Below are 18,773 nucleotides of genomic sequence, written 5' to 3' on the forward strand. Positions count from 1 at the left end.
AAAGATAAAGCTGCTGTAAAATGTACACAATCTTAATTTGTTACCCTTCCTTGTCCTCAAGGTCACGGCCACTGTAGTCAAAGAAAACATCCACATGTTCAGACAAAGCTCTCTCAATGATGCGTGTGCTATGGTCAAAGAAGTCCATAAATTCCTCAGAGTGTAGAATCTGCAGCTTCTCCTCCTCAGTCAGCTCATGAGGGGGCACTAGATATAGAGGGGTTAAAACAGATAAAGCACTTCCTCCTTTACTGACTAAGATGCCAAAATAGTTAATACATACCATGCATCCAGTTGAAAACTTTAATACAGCTAACACAAACTAGGAATACACCACCGCCAAAGCACAAATACTAATAGTATGTAATAGCAATTGCTTGGTTTTTTTTCCATATAACAAAAACAAGACAAAAAAATTCAGAGAATTTATTTAAAAGTCAGATGGGTGGACACCTGGTTACGTAGAAACCAATACAACCACATTGACTCTTGTCAGTTGTTAAACTATAGAACAATATCAAGCCTGCACTTTATCTCTAAGGTCCTAGAAAATGTTATAACTCTAAGGTTATATATGTGTAGGAATCACATCCATTATATCTTTCAGTCATGGTTTTGGCCATCCAAGTACTCAAACAGCACTGGTTAAAGTAGTAAATAACCTGCTACTGGTCTCTGATCAAGGTTGTGCATGATTGCATGTATTGCTTCATTTCAGTGGCGCTTTTGATAGCACAGATCATAATATTCTACTCGACTAGAATTTTTTGCTGGAGTTAAACAAACAGTTATTTCCTGGCTCAGGTGTCATCAGTTTGTAAATGTTAATGGAAATTTCAATATGTATACAGAAGTCATTTGCCCTGCTGATGACAAAAAAGTAACCGTTCTGCTCATGACGCACACTATATGGCCAAAATATGGGGAAACATGACCATCATACCCATATATGCATGACAAACATCCCAATCCAGAGTTAACCCTGCATTTGATAATACAACAGCCTCCACTCTTCTGGGAAAGCTTTCCACTAGATTTGGGTGCATGGCTGTGGGGTTTAGTGAGGTCAGACACGGGTGAGGAGGGTTGGCGCTCCAATTCAACCCAAAGATGTTCAGTGGGGTTGAGGTCAGGCCATTGGATTTTGTCCATTCCCACCTTAGCAAACCATGCATTTATGGACCTCACTTTATATACAGGCGAATAGTCATGATGGAACACATGTTTTGGGCTCTTGGGTCTGGACTCAGCCCATTCATTCCACTGAAGGAAAACTGTAATGCTACAGCATATAAAGACAGAAATTCTAGACAATCTGTGGCTACAGTTTGGGGAAGGCTCATAATATAGTGGTGTTCAGGTAACCAAATATTTTTAGCCATATAGTGTACTTCAGTAAAGCCAGATGGCAAACACCAGATTAACAAAATTTGAGGAATACGTAAAGGACGTGTCACTGGATGCTGAATAAATGATTAATTTTAACAAGTAGAAAATTTCAAAGTACACGAACAAAAGAAAGACTGACCTAATTATGCTCTATTTAAAAATATATCATTTAATTTAGTCTCTTATTATTCAGTTTTGCTTTCAGTTACATACTGTATGTAGCAGTAAGATCTTAATGTGATTAGACTCTGATCACTCATTTGAAGCTCACAGAGACATACGGCACAAGGATAACCTCCAGTTACTGCAGAATATAACAACCTTAGCAAAATCCTTACTAGAATCAGAAAGTTTGGTCATACTGCCCCCTATTTTATCCACACTACATTGACTGGCAGTTTTGAGGAGTTTGTCCTTGCCACCATTAGGGATCTAAATTTAATGTGATCTTTTGTTAAAAAATGAATTGCCCTGAACAAGAACGGAGATAAAAATCAGTACATAAATGTAAAATAATAATGTGTGTTCATATCCTTTCAGACCTACCTTCTTCTTCTTGTTCCTGCACTACTGTCTCTTTCTCCACCTCTGTCACTGTTTCTGCAGGAGCCAGCTCTTCCTCCTCTTCTTCCTCTGTTGAAGAAATAGCATCATTATGAGGCATTAAATCATAAAACACTTAAGAGAATGACCATAAAATTACCATAAATCAGAGTCCTGAAACGAACTCGATAGACAGTACATATAGCTTTAAAATAAGGATTTCCAAAACACATTAAAAATAAAAAAAAAAAATCAACTAACATGTTCCAAACATTCAATTAACCCTTTGGGGTCGAGAGCTTTGCTGGCGAAGCTCGACAGGTTTAGAAGGAGTAGGTCATGTATTTTGATAAATATCTTCGCGAGTTTTTTTTTTCATACAAGCATGATAAACATTTTGACAAACTTTACACTTTCCTATGTGCCACTGCCAAATATTTTTTAAATTACCTAAATTAGATGAAACATAAAACTTGTCATCTTACTCAGTCACACCGGAGTTGGAGCACTGAGTGCGCACTTACGCATTTCATAAAAGACTATTCACATGGTAACGGCAGGACAATCACTTTCACTCTTTCAGTTGGTCTCACTTTCGCAGTGGGAACGTCCACCGTAAACAGGATAAAATCTGTTTGGAGATAAAATGGGCTATTTGGAGATAAAACTTTTTGCGAGATGGCACGTGGATTTTATGCGCTTCAGATGATTCAGGATGGCGATTCAATTTCAGGACAGCGAATCAATTCAAGATTCAGGACAGCGATTCAATTCAAGATTCAGGACAGCGATTCAATTCAATCTTGAGAACTGTGACACTGATGATGAGAAGTGCCTTTTTTTTTTTTAACACTTCTACTCGATCCAGCCGAAGATCAACTCGAGTAAGTGTAAATATTTCTTCTATTTATTATGAACAGATCGGTTGATATCCATGTACTGTAGTGCATACACAGGAATAATGTCAGCAATTTTTCCAGAGTTAAAAGTATTTTGCTCCATTTTGAGTTTAGAGAGTAAAATTTGGAGTTCGAGCAAAATTACAGAGTAATTGTGTAACAGAGTTGGTTGTGGCTCTGAACTAAGTAAAATAGTACAACAGTTAATTTCAAGACACACTGAATAGTCTCAAATACCAAAATAAAGTCAAATACGAGATAAATGAAGCTGTTGTGAAAAGCAGTTTTAAATTGTGTTGGAATGTGTGTGTGGGGGGGGACCACATTGCCTTACCCACTGTGACTTGAGCTGGTGGGATTGAGAGTTGGCAGTGGGAGGAGTATTCACTCTTCTCACTGAATGGAATGGAAATTTTTACCCTTCTCACTGAATACCCCTCCCACTGCCAACCATTTATCCCAAAACAATAGGAAATAATTTATTTGATGGCCAGTTAATCAATGGAGCAGATTTAAGTTTTTGTGCTTGATACATTCCTAAGACTGAACAGAATCACCTCAAGTGATCAAAACGGTTCAACACAATGGGTAAGGTAATGTTTTTTTCCACACATTCCAACACGGTTTTAAAACTGCTTTTTACAATATCTACATTTATCTGTTTTTTTTTTTTTTTTAAAGTACAATCATGGGGGCGTCGTGGCTCAGGTGGATAAGGCGCCATACCATAAATCCGGGGACCCGGGTTCGATTCCGGCCCGAGGTCATTTCCCGATCCCTCCCCGTCTCTCTCTCCTGCTCATTTCCTGTCTCTACACTGTCCTATCCAATAATAAAGGTGAAAAAAAGCCCAAAAAAATCTTTAAAAAAAAAAGTACAATCATGACATACATACTACATAGATATTATTGTAGCTGAACTTGCGCTGAATACAAAAAAAAAAAGTCATACATGATTTTGAAAATACTGCTTAAATTTGTTGAAACTGACAAAAAAAAAAAAAAAAAAAATCAGAGCATGCCAAAATCATTAGTGCCAGAAAATACCCTCAGACCCCAGAGGATTGAGATTATTTTTACGACAAACACACAATAATAGTCATATGAACACTGCTGTTAGTAAACTGGGCAATATGATTTTTTTTTTTTTTTTTTGGGGGGGGGGGGGGGGGGGGGGTGATGGTGTTGTCTTTGTGCTTTTCTTACTATATGACCTCAACAGTTTTCAGACTGATGGTATTCTTAGTCCATTACCTACTGAACGAGTATCAGGATGTATTTCAAAGCCTCAAATTTATAATTTGTGTTATATAATTTATAAGAATTTATATAATTTCTTACTATATTGCCTCCTCAACAGTTTTCAGACTGATGGTATTCTTAGTCCATTACCTACTGAACCAGTATCAGAATGTATTTCAAATCCTCAAAGAACTTCTGAGTCACTCTGGATAAAGGTATCTGCCAAATGCCATAAATGTAAATGTTTGTTGATATAATTACTGAGCTATGAAAACCATTAGTAATTTTAAATTTATAAGCGCAAGAGCAGAAAAACTGAAAATGAGAAGGAAAAAAAAAAAAAGTCACAAATATCCACATTTTCTTCAAATCTGTTGGTTAAATGACACTTATCAACCATAAACTTGTGTCTAACATACTGAGAAACATCAACACTGGCCACAACTTTGAGCGATCAGAAAACTCATACGAGTAGGCCATTCATATGAAAACACATGCCCCTATTTGAATACACCATAACACCAAAGCGCCTTTCTGACACTGTTTCCAAGTCGGTACTGTGAAAACACTATCAGAAATGGGACAAAGCCTAGACAAATGCCTCAGTTAACCACCCTTCCGTCACAATGTTACCTCTCCTATAGTTGCTTCTCTTTTCATAAGTAAAAAGACCATGTTAGAACACAGTCAGGGTCCTTCTTCCCCCACAGACCCTTAGTTAACGAGATACACCATTGTACAGGGAGTACACTTGTTAGCACCGTTATCCACTCTGCCTTCCGAATACATGGACAGACACAGTAACATGTGTACACACATCCCACACACACAGCGGAGGAGGGCGGGCAGCAGGTGCCCGAAACCTCTCCCATTGGCCACGCCAGCTGACGGGTGGAGTGCGTGAGGCAGATGGCTCTGCTGGGATTGTGTGTGAGAGAGGTGGCATAGAGATGGCACTGAGTTTTTTTCTGCCTGACTGCCCCTTCTCAAGACTCTCCGGAACCACAAGCCTGTGCAATTACCGACACGACAGGGGGTCTGACAACTCCTATTCAAACAGCGAGGATGTGCAACAAAATACAGCTTGCGGCCCTGACCAGCTGGCAAGCCACACACTGCTCAAACAAAAGGTCAAGCTTTTCTCAAACACACAAATATACATATACACACATTTTAATAATCTGAAACAAATCCATTGCCTATTGTAAACTCAGGGGGGGAATGTTAACGTATGCCGAAGACAGCAAAACTCGTAGGGAAGATGAATTACAGACATACCATTTTGCAGAAATTAGTCACATTTTGTGAGAGTTATTATAAAGAAACTGCAGCAAGAGTAAGATTGCCCTTTTCTGAGAAATTCAAATTCATAATGTCATCTGTCAGGTCTTCCATTAGGGGTGTCTTCATCCCTCTCTTTCAAACAGGGCTCTGAGTGAGAGGAGTAAAGCAGAGGGTGGGAGACCAGGAACGAAGAAAAAGGGGAGGGGAGGACGGGGATTGTTCTGATGAGTTTACAGAGTCACGCTGATGACACAGGCCATCTCAATGCATTGGGCCCTTAGTCAGGCAAGGATAGAGCACGGAAGGGTAAAATCTTTCCTTTCAAGGGCCTCAATCAGGCTCAGACGAAAACAGTAATCAGTGTCTTTCAGTCCAGGGCCCAAACGCATGCCGCAGCCCTTTCTCTGCCAGCCAGGCCCAAGCAATCAACCTGCCAGGCATTAGCAACGTTAAGACAATCTGGAAATAAAAAGTATAATGCACCTGCCAGGCAAAATGGCCATTTGGAGAAAAGCTAGTGATCCTGGTGACCCCACATGGGTAAGAGGGAGAGTAGCGGTACAAAGAAAATGAGAGATTGGGGATAGGAAGGCGGGGGAAACAGGACCGTTTAACAGAATTCACCCTGATGGCATATCCCCTTCCCCATCGACACCTCATCTCAAAGCAACCCAATTATCGCTTTTGTATCATTTAAGGAATAAAAGCTTTTGGGAGGAGCTGAGGGGGGAGGCAGCGGGACAGGGGAGTAATCACCAGCTTTTGTGAATGGACAATATATTAATGCAAACACGCCATGGGTCCAGAGGTTGTTCGAGTACAAGACTGATGCTCTTTGATCTGCAGTGCAGGTGCATGGGGACTGAGAGAGAAACAGACACGGAGAGGACCCTATAAACCTGACTTCCACATTTTTATATCTCAAAATCGACCGAGCAAACAAACCTCAGCTCCCTGCACTTGGCTTCCTGACTCAGACTTTCAGCATTCTGATTATAGTGGGATGATAAATTGCTCAGGGTTCATGTGGAATGGGTTTTTACTATTGAACAGCAGCACAAAGAAGTGGGCTGTGAGCACTTCTGGACCCACTGTGAGCCATGAAAAACACAGCTCCTTGAAAACAGCCTCCACTAAAATATTCTCTGACTTAAAGTGGGATGTAAAAGTCAAAAATACAAATTCGTAACACTTTCCAGTATAAAAATAAAAAGACACAGTACACAAAACATACGGCTGTTTATACATATACCTACAACTTTATACAGCTAATTACATATACATTTGCAGTCAGAAGTTTACAGACACAAACATCATGGACATGAAGGTCATGGCAATATTGGACTTTCAAACGATTTCTCTGAACTGTTCTTTTTCTGGGACAGAAAAAAAAAATGCACACAACACAGCTTTAATACAAAGATGTGTACTGTATTTTTACTTTTATACTGAACATTCTTGCAAAAGTGTTGTGAATTGTACATTTTGACTTTTACATCCCAGGTTAAGTACATTTACTAGAGAATATTTTAGTAGACGCTATTTTCGAGGAGCTGTGCTTTCATGATTTGCAATGGTCTAGAAGTGCTCACAGCCCACTTCTTTGTGCTGCTGTTCAATAGTAAAACCCATTCCACATGAACCCTGAGCAATTTATCATCCCACTATAATCAAAAAAACTTGTGTAATAAATTCTTGGGGTTTTTTTTCCATTAAAGATGCATGCAGTACAATCATTCAGCCCTAGATAAAACAGAAATCCCTTCAAGCCCAATACTGCCATGACGTCTGTGCGCGCATGCACGCACGCGAATGCATGTTTTTCTTTATTTTTATTAATTAAAAAAGACACTTCATGTCTTAAAGTGCCATTCCACCATTGGATGTATTCTTTGGCATAAAATACAATATATTTTATGACAACATGACTAGACAGAGAAATCTTTTAGCTTCAAAATGATTTATCAAACATAATTTTTTGACAACGACAAGTATATTAATTTTGCGACCAAAGTCACCTACCCTTTTAATTTCCGCGTGGTAGTGAAACGTGATGTCATCGGCAGGTTCCCCTTCTTGTGTACCACGTCACGTGTGACGTGGCACAGATTATCAGCAATGGCGGATAGAACGCGATTTCCACTTGTCGATTGCTGTGCCGATATTCACCATCGACCGTCTCCTTTGGGCATCACTTGCTATTTTCCTTCACTTCTTTTCCGAAGCTGACAATCGCGTTCTATCCGCCATTGCTGATAATCTGTGCCATGTCACACGTGACGTGGTACACAAGAAGGGGAACCTGCCGATGACATCACGTTTCACTACCGCGCGGAAATTAAAAGGGTAGGTGACTTTGGTCGCAAAATTAATATACTTGTCGTTGTCAAAAAATTATGTTTGATAAATCATTTTGAAGCTAAAAGATTTCTCTGTCTAGTCATGTTGTCATAAAATATATTGTATTTTATGCCAAAAAAATACATCCAATGGTGGAATGGCACTTTAAAGTAATGATGGATGTCATTTCCCTTTACTCAGTTGAGCAGTTCTTGACATAATATGGATTACTACAGTTGTGGAATAGGGATATTTATTGTATTTTTACATCCTGTTTGATCTCAAACACGTTAAGAAGGCAAGAAATTCCACTAATTAACTTCGGACGAGGCACAGCTGTTAATTGAAAAGCATTCCAGGTGACTACCTCATGAAGAAGGTTCAGATAATGCCATTAGTGTACAAAGTGTCAAGTTAACACAGCCTATTTGAAGAATCTACGATATATGAAAAAAAATTTAAACAAATTTTGTTTACCACATAATTCCACACGTTATTTCATAGGTTTCGATGTAGAAAATAGTTAAAATATAGAAAAACCTATGAATGAGTACTTGTGTTCAAACTTTTGGCTGGCACTGTGTGTGTAGGTGTGCGCATGTGTGTAAAAAAACAGTTGCGCGAAGATATGAAGTTTATCTTCAAGTGGTGAAAATATTCACGAGTGAGCAAAGTGAACGAATGGAAATACTTTTCAACACAAGAAGATAAACTTCATATCTTCACACCACCATGTAAATGTTCTTTATATTATAGGGGGACAAAAAAAAAAACACGCAAGTTAATCAAAAGAATTATAATTTTAAACCAGTTCGCTATGTTGATAATGCATGTCCAGTCAGCGGGAAAACACTCAGAGTGACATCATCAGCGTGAAATATCAGAAATTATTCTATCCACATTCACTGGATATGAGCAATCACATGCTCTGATTAGCTACTCTACTACTAGGCTATCAGCTTATATACTGTGAGTAGAGAAAAACAAAATGGTGGAGTGTGTTGCTGAACCAACCAAGGATGAAATAATTCTACTTGAGAACAACCACTCCCCCCAATTAAAAAAAAAGGGAATATAAAAAATAAATAAATAAATTGACGGTAAGAACGCATTTTTCGAGAATTATTATTAGAGCATTTTTTACAAATTGCTACTGTCATTTCACTGGTTTCGTTATATTCTTCATCTTGAAGCATTAAAATTTGTTGAATTTTTTTTTTTAAGACTGGTTCACAAGCTCAAAGTAGTTTTAATTTATCGAATTTGCAAAAAATAAAAATGCTCTGTTTCTCAAAATCCAGTGACTGTGGATAGAATAAAACAGTTATTTCACTCAATCTTGTCATACATGGCTCATGTACGACTCGATTTTGTGGAATAACTGTTAAAGATGTCACTCAGAGCCGCAATGTATTTCATATGAAAAATGTGAGTTTTTCCAACACGAGAAGATAACTTCATATATTCAAGCCAATGTGTGATTTTATTTTTATTATAGACACATTCATAAACAAAAAGGACCCAGATTTATCAAAACAATTCATCGATTTCCTCATGAGTGACAGAGATTTATGTCACGGTTATGGTTCTCCATGTCCCAGATGTAGCTCATATGAAAAATATGACTGCCGTATTTCGCATATATGGGTCTGTCTCAGAAACTGGGTACTGTGGGGGTACCCCACTAAATATAAACTATACGGTTTTGAATGGTGATCATTTTAATTTGAAATAAAATGATGAAAGAAATAATACAGATAAAACAATCTTTGATGTGAATATTCAGAATTTGGCAAAAATTCTGCAAATTTGTGGAAAAATGGCGGCTTGATCTGGGACATGATAAATGGTTGACTACATCACATTCCCTTAAAAAGGTTGTAGTCCACTGAAAAGTCTACAGTTATCACTAATTGTATTTTAAGTTGTAACTTTATACACCTAAGGATTGGCGCGCTCACAGAATAATCATAACCGTAATAAAACATCATGCAAAATATTTGATCACCGTTGTAACTCCATTTTCCGCAAACCCAAAACCAATACGATCGTGTGTTTTGAACTAAACGGAAAGCCTCAGGGTCAAGGTCACTACCTCACCAAAAGTAGTGACTTAAAATTACTACGCCATATAAAAATTTAGTTATAAATCTGCGATTTTGTTTTTTTAAAACGAAAGCTGAAAGTTAGGTATAGAATATGTTTCTTACAAAATATGTTACGATGGTAGCTGGTCTTGTATGAATTTCTGAGCTATAAAATGAGTTGTGGTCTATTTTTTACCGTAGCGTGTTATTTGTGTGCGGGGAAGGACACACATTAACAGTTTGCATGTGTAGAATGGAATTTTCCACTCCAACAGTTAGAAGTTGATCGCGCTTCCATTTGCGGTCTCTCTGTTACGCGGGTGATCTGTTCGGACATTATCACTGAAAAGGTGAGTTTTGACAGTTTTATTTTGTTTTAGTCTTGCAGTATAAGGCAATAGAATGTTTCTTTTTCATCTTACCTTCATATTTCGTAGTGTTTGCGTATTTTTGGCCGATATTTTGCAACCATGGTCAATTTAGATCGAACTTTTGATAGAATCTACGGCCAGTCATTTTGCCCCACCCCCGCCCCGCGCTCTGTGCAGTGCGGTAGTGATGTCCCGTTGCTCGCACGTCGCAGCAGAGACCCGTGCGACCTTCAGCCGGTACAGTCGCTGTTCTTTTACCACCGCCGTTATTCTCATCTTTCCGGTGTGTTCTTGATTTTTCCATTGTGTCCTATTTCGCCATATCAAATACCCAAACTGTATCATATTATTCATATTTAAGTGAATAATCAATTCAGTCATCATTACTTGGCATTTTTAACCCAAGCAATCAAAAAGAGGAAATTTATTCAATATTTTCACTCCTCTGTGAAGGAGGGCTTTAATTCTTCATAATGTAGTTATTTTATATGTAAATCAATTTTACAAAAACATTTGAATTGTAATCAAAAAAAATTTTCCACAGTGGAGGCCAGATAAAGCAAGATACTATCTTTATTCTTATTAAACACGACAAAAACATTGAGTGTTAGGTAAATGCAAAAAAAAAAAAAAGAGTAAAATTAGAAAATTTATTTTTTGACCATAAATGTCCCAAATGAGAGACCAGTTTCTGAGATGGACCATATACACACACACGACCACGAGTTGGCCTAGCGGTTACTGTGTCCGCATCTCGATCGGGAGTTCTATTCACGGTCGGGTCATACCAAAGACCAGCATAAAAATGGTACCTACTACTGTCTGGCAAGGCACGCTGCAATACAGATGTGAGTGGGGAGTCAAACTCTTGCGGTCACCGGAGGACTCGCCCCCCACTGTAACCCTAGCTATGTAATAGGCGAGAGACCGAGGGCTATGGAAACGGAAATCAGCGCCACCACATGGCGTGGGAAGGGACTTTGTTAGATTATTTTATTTAAACAATTACAATTAAAAATTAAGAAAGATTCATTTGATAGCTGCACCACAAACTTGTTTCAAGAAAGCCTGCCCCCTCTCTCTTTAGATGCATTCAACTGACGAACTATCAACTGTTCTTAAATTGAATTACTTGCATACTGGCCAATCTGTTTCTTTTGTTTAAGGTACACATTAGGTTTACATATTATGAAGAACTTTTCTACTGTACACAGGCTGCATTTCTTGATTACATTTGAGTATGGCTTGGCACGTGCTGCTATTTCCATTGTGGTGTGAACTGGGTGTTAGTGTCTTTCAGCAACCAGGTATGTTTGCTGAGCTCTGTAGTGCGTTTTTTCTTTTTTTTGCACGTCTCGGAAGGAAGCTGTGTGATTACGGTATCTTGCTTTGAAGTTTCCTTTAAGGCCAATATAGGTTTCTTGTCCTATATAAAGAAAAGACAACAATATGGATGTATGCAAGAACGTGCACTTGAATTCAGGTTCAGTCTTAGCATACGCTATAAATTCTTAAAACTTTCATGCACATTTCACATGCTGACAAAAAGATTGGCACTTATTAGTCATGATTTCTTATGTACCTTGATATTATGCACTGAAGGGTGCATCCCACACATTATTCATTTTTCCATGATTGATTAAACACATGTTTTTAAGGAGGATAATGCTCATGTAAATGATAAATTCAAACTCAGACAATAAGTTTAATTTTGAAAAGCAGGCAGTTTTGTGGTTGGCAATGGAGTGCTGGGTTAAGGGTGCCCGAGTTTTCAGAGAGGCCCTCGATGAGAGAGGCCTCTCACATGCCCCGGTGATTAAAATAGAGTAGTGCTCCTCCTGTAGAGAGAGCATGATTAAAACAATCACCTTTAATTAAAGTTCACATTCACAGAGAAACCGTTTCACAACTTCAGATGGTTCGAAAACCTTGTGAAACGTACTGCACGCTCATCTTCGAACAGAATTCTGTTTAGCAATTGGACTGTGAGGTTACATGATAGTCAGCAACTACTGCCTGGATACACCAGAATGCTGGGAAACTTGATTTGGAATAAACACTCGCTGGACGACTGGCTGCTTTATACATGCATGCATGGGACAGTTAAAAAAAAAAAAAAAAAGACATGAAAATGGAATTTCATTTGGAGTTGGTCTATCCTTAGGAAAGTTTGTATTTCATGAAGAGAATATCCATACAGGACTCTGCCATTTTAGAAAATCTCAGAATGCCTGTTTCCTTTAAACCAACAATTGGTTGTTCTCAAAAACGACAAAAGCACAGTCAGATTTCATGCAGACTGAGAATTTTTAAAAAATAAATAAAAAGGGACACTGAATGCTGCAAATCAAGAGCCTTAAATCAGCACGCGTGCATCAACCGAAGCTACAAGCAGCGGAGTCTGTGCGTGCAGAGCAGCAAGTCCTGTAGCCTCTGCTTCTGTAGAGTACCACCTGCTGACCTTCAGAGAACAGACCTTCACTAACTCTACAGCCCAAGACAAATCACTCAATCAGAGACAGTGTGTGTGTGTGTGTGTGTGTGTGTGTGTGAGAGAGAGAGTGAGAGAGACATCACCCTGAGTGGCAGGGACAAGAGGCGTGAAAGCCTCTCAATGTCACCCAATGTGTTTAGTTACGTGCCTGCACGGGAAGGCAAAAGAGTTGATGAAATGATTACATAGTGCAGGAGGAAAAGATGGAAGCAGAGGTGGAGGGGGATTTTGGTGTGATGTTGTCTGCAGATATTGGCACTGTTAAACACACTTTTACAATGCCATGGAAAGACTCAATACACTTTAACAAGGATAGCAAGGAAAGAGAATAGAAAGAAAGAAAGAAAGAAAGAAAGAAAGAAAGAAAGAAAGAAAGAAAGAAAGAAAGAAAGAAAGAAAGAAAGAAAGAAAGAAAGAAAGAAAGAAAGAAAGAAAGAAAGAAAGAAAGAAAGAAAGAAAGAAAGAAAGAAAGAAAGAAAGAAAGAAAGAAAGAAAGAAAGAAAGAAAGAAAGAAAGAAAGAAAGAAAGAAAGAAAGAAAGAAAGAAAGAAAGAAAGAAAGAAAGAAAGAAAGAAAGATTAATTTATGAACATAATTTTCAGAAACTCTCGGTGACCGTCCTCGGACACCATTATATTAATACACACAAGAAATATTCATTACATATTTACACACTCCGTAGACAACATACTACCTGACATTTCACTTGTGTGACTTAAACACGTTCACAATATCAACAAAAATTTAAAAAAAAAATATATCCAAATGAAGAAGAAGAAACCTTTATTCGTCACCTGCACACTTCAAGCACAGTGAAATTCATCCTCTGCATTTAACCCATCTGAAGCAGTGAACACACACACACACTCAGAGCAGTGGGCAGCCACACCAGAGCGCCCGGGGAGCAGGCAGGGGTTCGGTACCTTGCTCAAGGGCACCCCACGTTAACCTAACTGCATGTCTTTGGACTGTGGGGGAAACCGGAGCACCCGGAGGAAACCCACGCAGACACGGGGAGAACATGCAAACTCCACGCAGAAAGGCCCTCGCCGGCCGCTGGGTTCGAACCCGGAACCTTCTTGCTGTGAGGCAACAGCGCTAACCACTACACCACCGTGCTGCCCTTTTTTTTTTTTTTAGAACGCAGCCTGATACAAATCCAACACCAGCGCATTACGATTTAGGTTAAATATAAAGACCTCTGCACAACTCAAAAACATCTACAGTAAATATTAGATAAACCAGAACAAAAAGCCTGTAATGAAACTCCTAACACACAGCACAGTTATTATCCCTGCACCTCCACCTTCCACCAGCATGTGCATGACATGAGGACAGACCTAAAGACCACGACAAGCCAGACACTGAATGGAGCCTTTTCTTTTTTTCTGAAATAAAATAAAAGCTACAAGCTGCAATTTCATGCATATTGACATTCATCAGATGCTTTAGCAAGCCATGGCACACTTCATCATATCATCCTTCAGTCTCATGCTCTCCTTCTCCCACCCCCTCACTCTTTCTGTATCACTCGCCTTCATGTCATGCCTGTTTTTCCCCATGCAAAATGCAAATTGGTCTTGTGTTCAGTAGGAAAAACATAAGGCAAGCATAAGAGTAGTGTGTGTGTGTGTGTGAGAGAGAGAGATGTATCAGGGAGTTTAATCTTTCCTTGGCTTCTTATGTTTCTCGGGACTCTGCAATTTTCCCTTAGCTTTCATCTCCAAGCTTGCTCATCTCAGATCACTTCCAAAGAAAGTTCTCTCACAGACACACATGCAGATAGATACAGATTCAGAGACACATTCAAATGCGCGCGCACACGCGCACACACACCCCAGACTCACTGAGACACAAACACAGATTCACAGGCACGGACACACACACAGGAAGGCAGGCACACACATACACACACGCAGGTAGACACACACTTCTGATCAGAGAGGTTTGGGGTCCTGCAGTCAGATCACACGGCACCATTGACTGGCATGTCATTACAAGTTATGTCTGCAACTACCAGCATGCTGAATTTACCTGAAAACAAACTGGGTAGACAAAAGAAGAGTGTGTGGAAAACATATGGTGCTGATGCTTGCAGTTTTCAAAGCATAACAGGCCATTAGTTGTTTGTGTGTGTTTTTCCCCCCTTGTGTGTGTGCATGCGTGCGTGTGTGTATATATGTTGGGGGGGGGATTATTAGGGTATAGAACATTGGATGTTTTGATTGTAAAAATCAGTATGGAAGTTTAAAGAGGATATTCATAACTCCAAAAAGCAGCTGTCGGGGTTGAAAATCAAGAAAAACAAAAAAAAATGTTAAGCAATAACATAGCACTAAATACGAAAAAAAAATGTGATGTGCTAACTGTAGACACGTGGGCAGCAAGGACACATCTGCCGCTGAGTGTTTTCATGGTCGGAACTCACCCTCTTTCTGTTCACTTATGGTGGGGGTCTGAGTCTCCTTGGTGTAGGACACCACCTCTTTGGGAGGGAAGTCCACCTGAGTCAGCTTTGCAATGCTCAGCTTCACCGGACCTCGCCTGGGGGTGGGAACAAATGTGGACAGAGAAACAAAACAAAAAATAAATAAATAGAGAGATAAAAACCCACCAAATGAACAAATGAGAAAGCAGCCAGTCAGACATGAGTAAGAGAACAGTGCCAAAGCCAAACATTCACACAACCATCACAAAACGGCACTACTGCCTCACTTGTTCTTTCGGGAAACATCTCTTATGTTTTATCAGCAGCACATGGGAATACCGAGAAACACGTGTGCTCAAAGAATTATTTGGTCCCTCAACTAAACAAGACTAGAATTAGATGCCAAATCAAGCGGCCTATTTAATACAGGACGATGTAGGAAATGATCAACTACGGGACCAGACGGTTCCCTTTGTGCTAATATATCATAGGTAAATTAATTTGATCAGTAAAAGTGAGCAGAAAAAAAAAAGAGTAGAAGATTCAAAACAAGAGAAAAAGGAGAATGCGGTACCCCAGCTCGGAGTGAAGCAGTAATGTAGAAGGATCAGAGTCCCAGTGGAGAGTCCTGTTAGTATCGCAGCGACAGCCCAGTGTTATTGAAAAAGAGAATATTTCAAAAGAGGTTTATTAGCATGGTTGGAGAAACATTTCACACCAATTGCTAGCATGTTAGAACATGTTATTAACAGTCAGGACAGAGGACACATCTTTACATTCATTGAAATAGACCTTACAATAACGCATAATATTACCGACATCAAAAACCCTCCTTGCCGTAAAGTATTAGCATTAAATAGAATGGGTCGTGCATGCATCACGATATATATTTTACCACTGAAAGCTGATTGTACCCCTCTGAAAAACAAATCTGCGTGAATCATGCCTAGCAAGAAGTAGCGTTACTCTGCCTCAAACATGTTTACCGGCCAGCTGCGTCACAGACCTGGCCATGACTCACAAGTGAGTAGGTAGATCTACCTATGAGTGTGTGGGGGGAGTGTGTGTGGCAGGGCAGCGTGTGGTCCAGGAGGATGTACATGAGCCCTTGTGGATGTCTGAGTGTGTGTATGTGGTTAGAAAAATGACCTCCATGTGCATAGGATGCAGTGGTACAGCAGAGGGAAATGAGTGGACACGGAGGGCCTCGGGCTCCAAAGTACTCCCTCTAGGGCTGCGTTCACACGTGTACGTGTGTGTGTGTGAGAGAGAGAAGTGGTTTAGAGTTTCAAAACATCAGTTTAGAGTCCCAAACTTTAATCAGGGGTTAAAGAGTCCCCCAGAGAGCTCACGACCAATCAGATTGTGACGTGAGCTATTTGTACTTTAACTAAAATTGGCACACACTTCTATTTCTGATCATTCACAAATAAACATCATCATTCTGTCACCCAGAGAAATAGTTTGCTTCACCGGAATGATATACTATATGTGAATTGTGAATGTATTTTGAATGCATTTCCTCTTTTGAACAGTGGTAATGAAAGCCTCTTAAAATAAACTACAATAAAATGTTATGATCCTATTGCCTCAAGAAACAAATACTATGCAACAATATGCGAAAATGACATGAGAAATATTACAACATAGACTTTACCTAACATGCAAACAACAAGAACAAATATTTAATCTCCACACCAAAGGTTTTCTACGTGGCACTAGTTCATTTTGAGATGCAAGCAAAAGCAGGCAATAGCACAGAACGGTGAGGACAAACGTTCAACCTGTTCAAACCTGCGCGCTAAACCACACACAAAGCTTTTAAACAACATAAACATTTGACTCTGCCTTTGGTGCACAGACAGACTGTCTGTCGCTCATGCAATCCCACAATCATCAACGTCTTCGGCACTATCAATTACAAAAAGGGAGAGAAAGTGAGAAAGAACGATGGCGGTGATTATACCTGGGTCCTGTGGTGCCGTCGCCCGAATCCTGGCTACCTGCCTCACTTGGGCTGCCTGCAGATTTGGTCGTGGGAGACAAGGACCCAGAAACTGAGGGACAAAATTACACAAGCATGGAGGCATGAGTGACCTGAAAGCTAATAAAGACAATTTTAAACTTAAATACAAATGAAAAAGTTAGATATTATTGTTTTGATGAGATATTGCACAATCAGATGAGGGAGAAAAACAATATACACAATAAATCTTTATTTAAAAAAAAAAAAACAGATTCATTTGATGACAATACAACTTCATACTTTAGCATGCTCTTAATGTTTAAAGACATACTTCCAATGTTTTTATGCACAAATTAGTTGTATGCGCACACAAAACGCACACGTGGATAAGACGACAGGATGAAGCGAAGTGCAGTAATACATTAAATTTGAGATGTTGTGTGAACACTACAGACATTTTTTCCACCCCATTTATACTTTTATGCATAACTGAATTGTGAATGCATCATTCAGAATTGTAAATGTGTATACAAACCATTAGAACCATTTCTAATACAATTCAGAAACATTACAACTGATGTTTATTTCTGTACTTCAGGTCACGCTATCTGTCGATATTTTCACACAAAAAACAAGTCAATTGTTCAGAATCAGATACAGCAAAGTGAATAAATAAATTATTTTCATATTTCTGAATCATATTAAATGTGTTACTGCTTAAAATTCATGAAGTGATATTAAACAATACAATGTTTGTCAGTTTATACAGTATTTACTACCAGCAGCTTTGAGTGCTGATAAATGGACACCCAACACAGAGCCCTTACCCTCACAGTGTAGCCTGGAGCTCTTCTGCCCCCTTGTGTCTGCTATGCAAAACCCAGCAGACAATAACTACATGCCTGGACTAATCACCAGAAAGAGGAAATGCCTTTATCGGTATTACAGCTGACAGTTTTTAAGGCACCAACTCTCTGTAAAGAAGGTTTTAAAGACACAACGAAACCGTCAGTGACGGTGTAGCTCACTCCGGCCCTGTCTAGTCCAGAAGGAACGATCTAAAGTGGGTCACCTTGCACAATAAATGCTGCAAGCTATACAGTGGGGCAAAAAAGTATTTAGTCAGTCACCAATTGTGCAAGTTCTCCCACTTAAAAAGATGAGAGAGGCCTGTAATTTTCATCATAGGTACACTTCAACTATGAGAGACAGAATGAGGAAAAAAAAAATCCAGAAAATCACACTGTCTGATTTTTAAAGAATTTATTTGCAAATTATGGTGGAAAATAAGTATTTGGTCAATAACAAAAGTTCATCTCAGTACTTTGTTATATACCCTTTGTTGGCAATGACAGAGGTCAAACGTTTTCTGTAAGTCTTCACAAGGTTTTCACACACTGTTGCTGGTATTTTGGCCCATTCCTCCATGCAGATCTCCTCTAGAGCAGTGATGTTTTGGGGCTGTCGCTGGGCAACACGGACTTTCAACTCCCTCCAAAGATTTTCTATGGGGTTGAGATCTGGAGACTGGCTAGGCCACTCCAGGACCTTGAAATGCTTCTTACGAAGCCACTCCTTCGTTGCCCAGGCGGTGTGTTTGGGATCACTGTCATGCTGAAAGACCCAGCCACGTTTCATCTTCAATGCCCTTGCTGATGGAAGGAGGTTTTCACTCAAAATCTCATGATACACGGCCCCATTCATTCTTTCCTTTACACGGATCAGTCGTCCT

At 39.4% G+C, this 18,773-nt stretch overlaps 1 protein-coding gene across 2 annotated transcripts in view; it reads right to left on the minus strand.

Moving 5' to 3' along the window:
- dync1i2a (dynein, cytoplasmic 1, intermediate chain 2a) overlaps window positions 1–18,773 on the minus strand; it is a 63,556-nt gene that overhangs the window by 20,725 nt on the left and 24,058 nt on the right. For both annotated transcript variants that reach the window (XM_060930006.1, XM_060930005.1), the window contains exons 4-7: window positions 17,042–17,132; window positions 15,076–15,191; window positions 1,936–2,022; window positions 45–207 (exon numbers count right to left, since the gene is read on the minus strand). In XM_060930006.1, coding sequence (XP_060785989.1) covers window positions 45–207; window positions 1,936–2,022; window positions 15,076–15,191; window positions 17,042–17,132 — 457 coding nt within the window. The remainder of the gene's footprint in view (window positions 1–44; window positions 208–1,935; window positions 2,023–15,075; window positions 15,192–17,041; window positions 17,133–18,773) is intronic.

The sequence above is a fragment of the Neoarius graeffei genome, chromosome 9 (genome assembly GCF_027579695.1).
Source record: "Neoarius graeffei isolate fNeoGra1 chromosome 9, fNeoGra1.pri, whole genome shotgun sequence".
In the NCBI taxonomy this organism is placed as follows: Eukaryota; Metazoa; Chordata; class Actinopteri; order Siluriformes; family Ariidae; genus Neoarius; species Neoarius graeffei.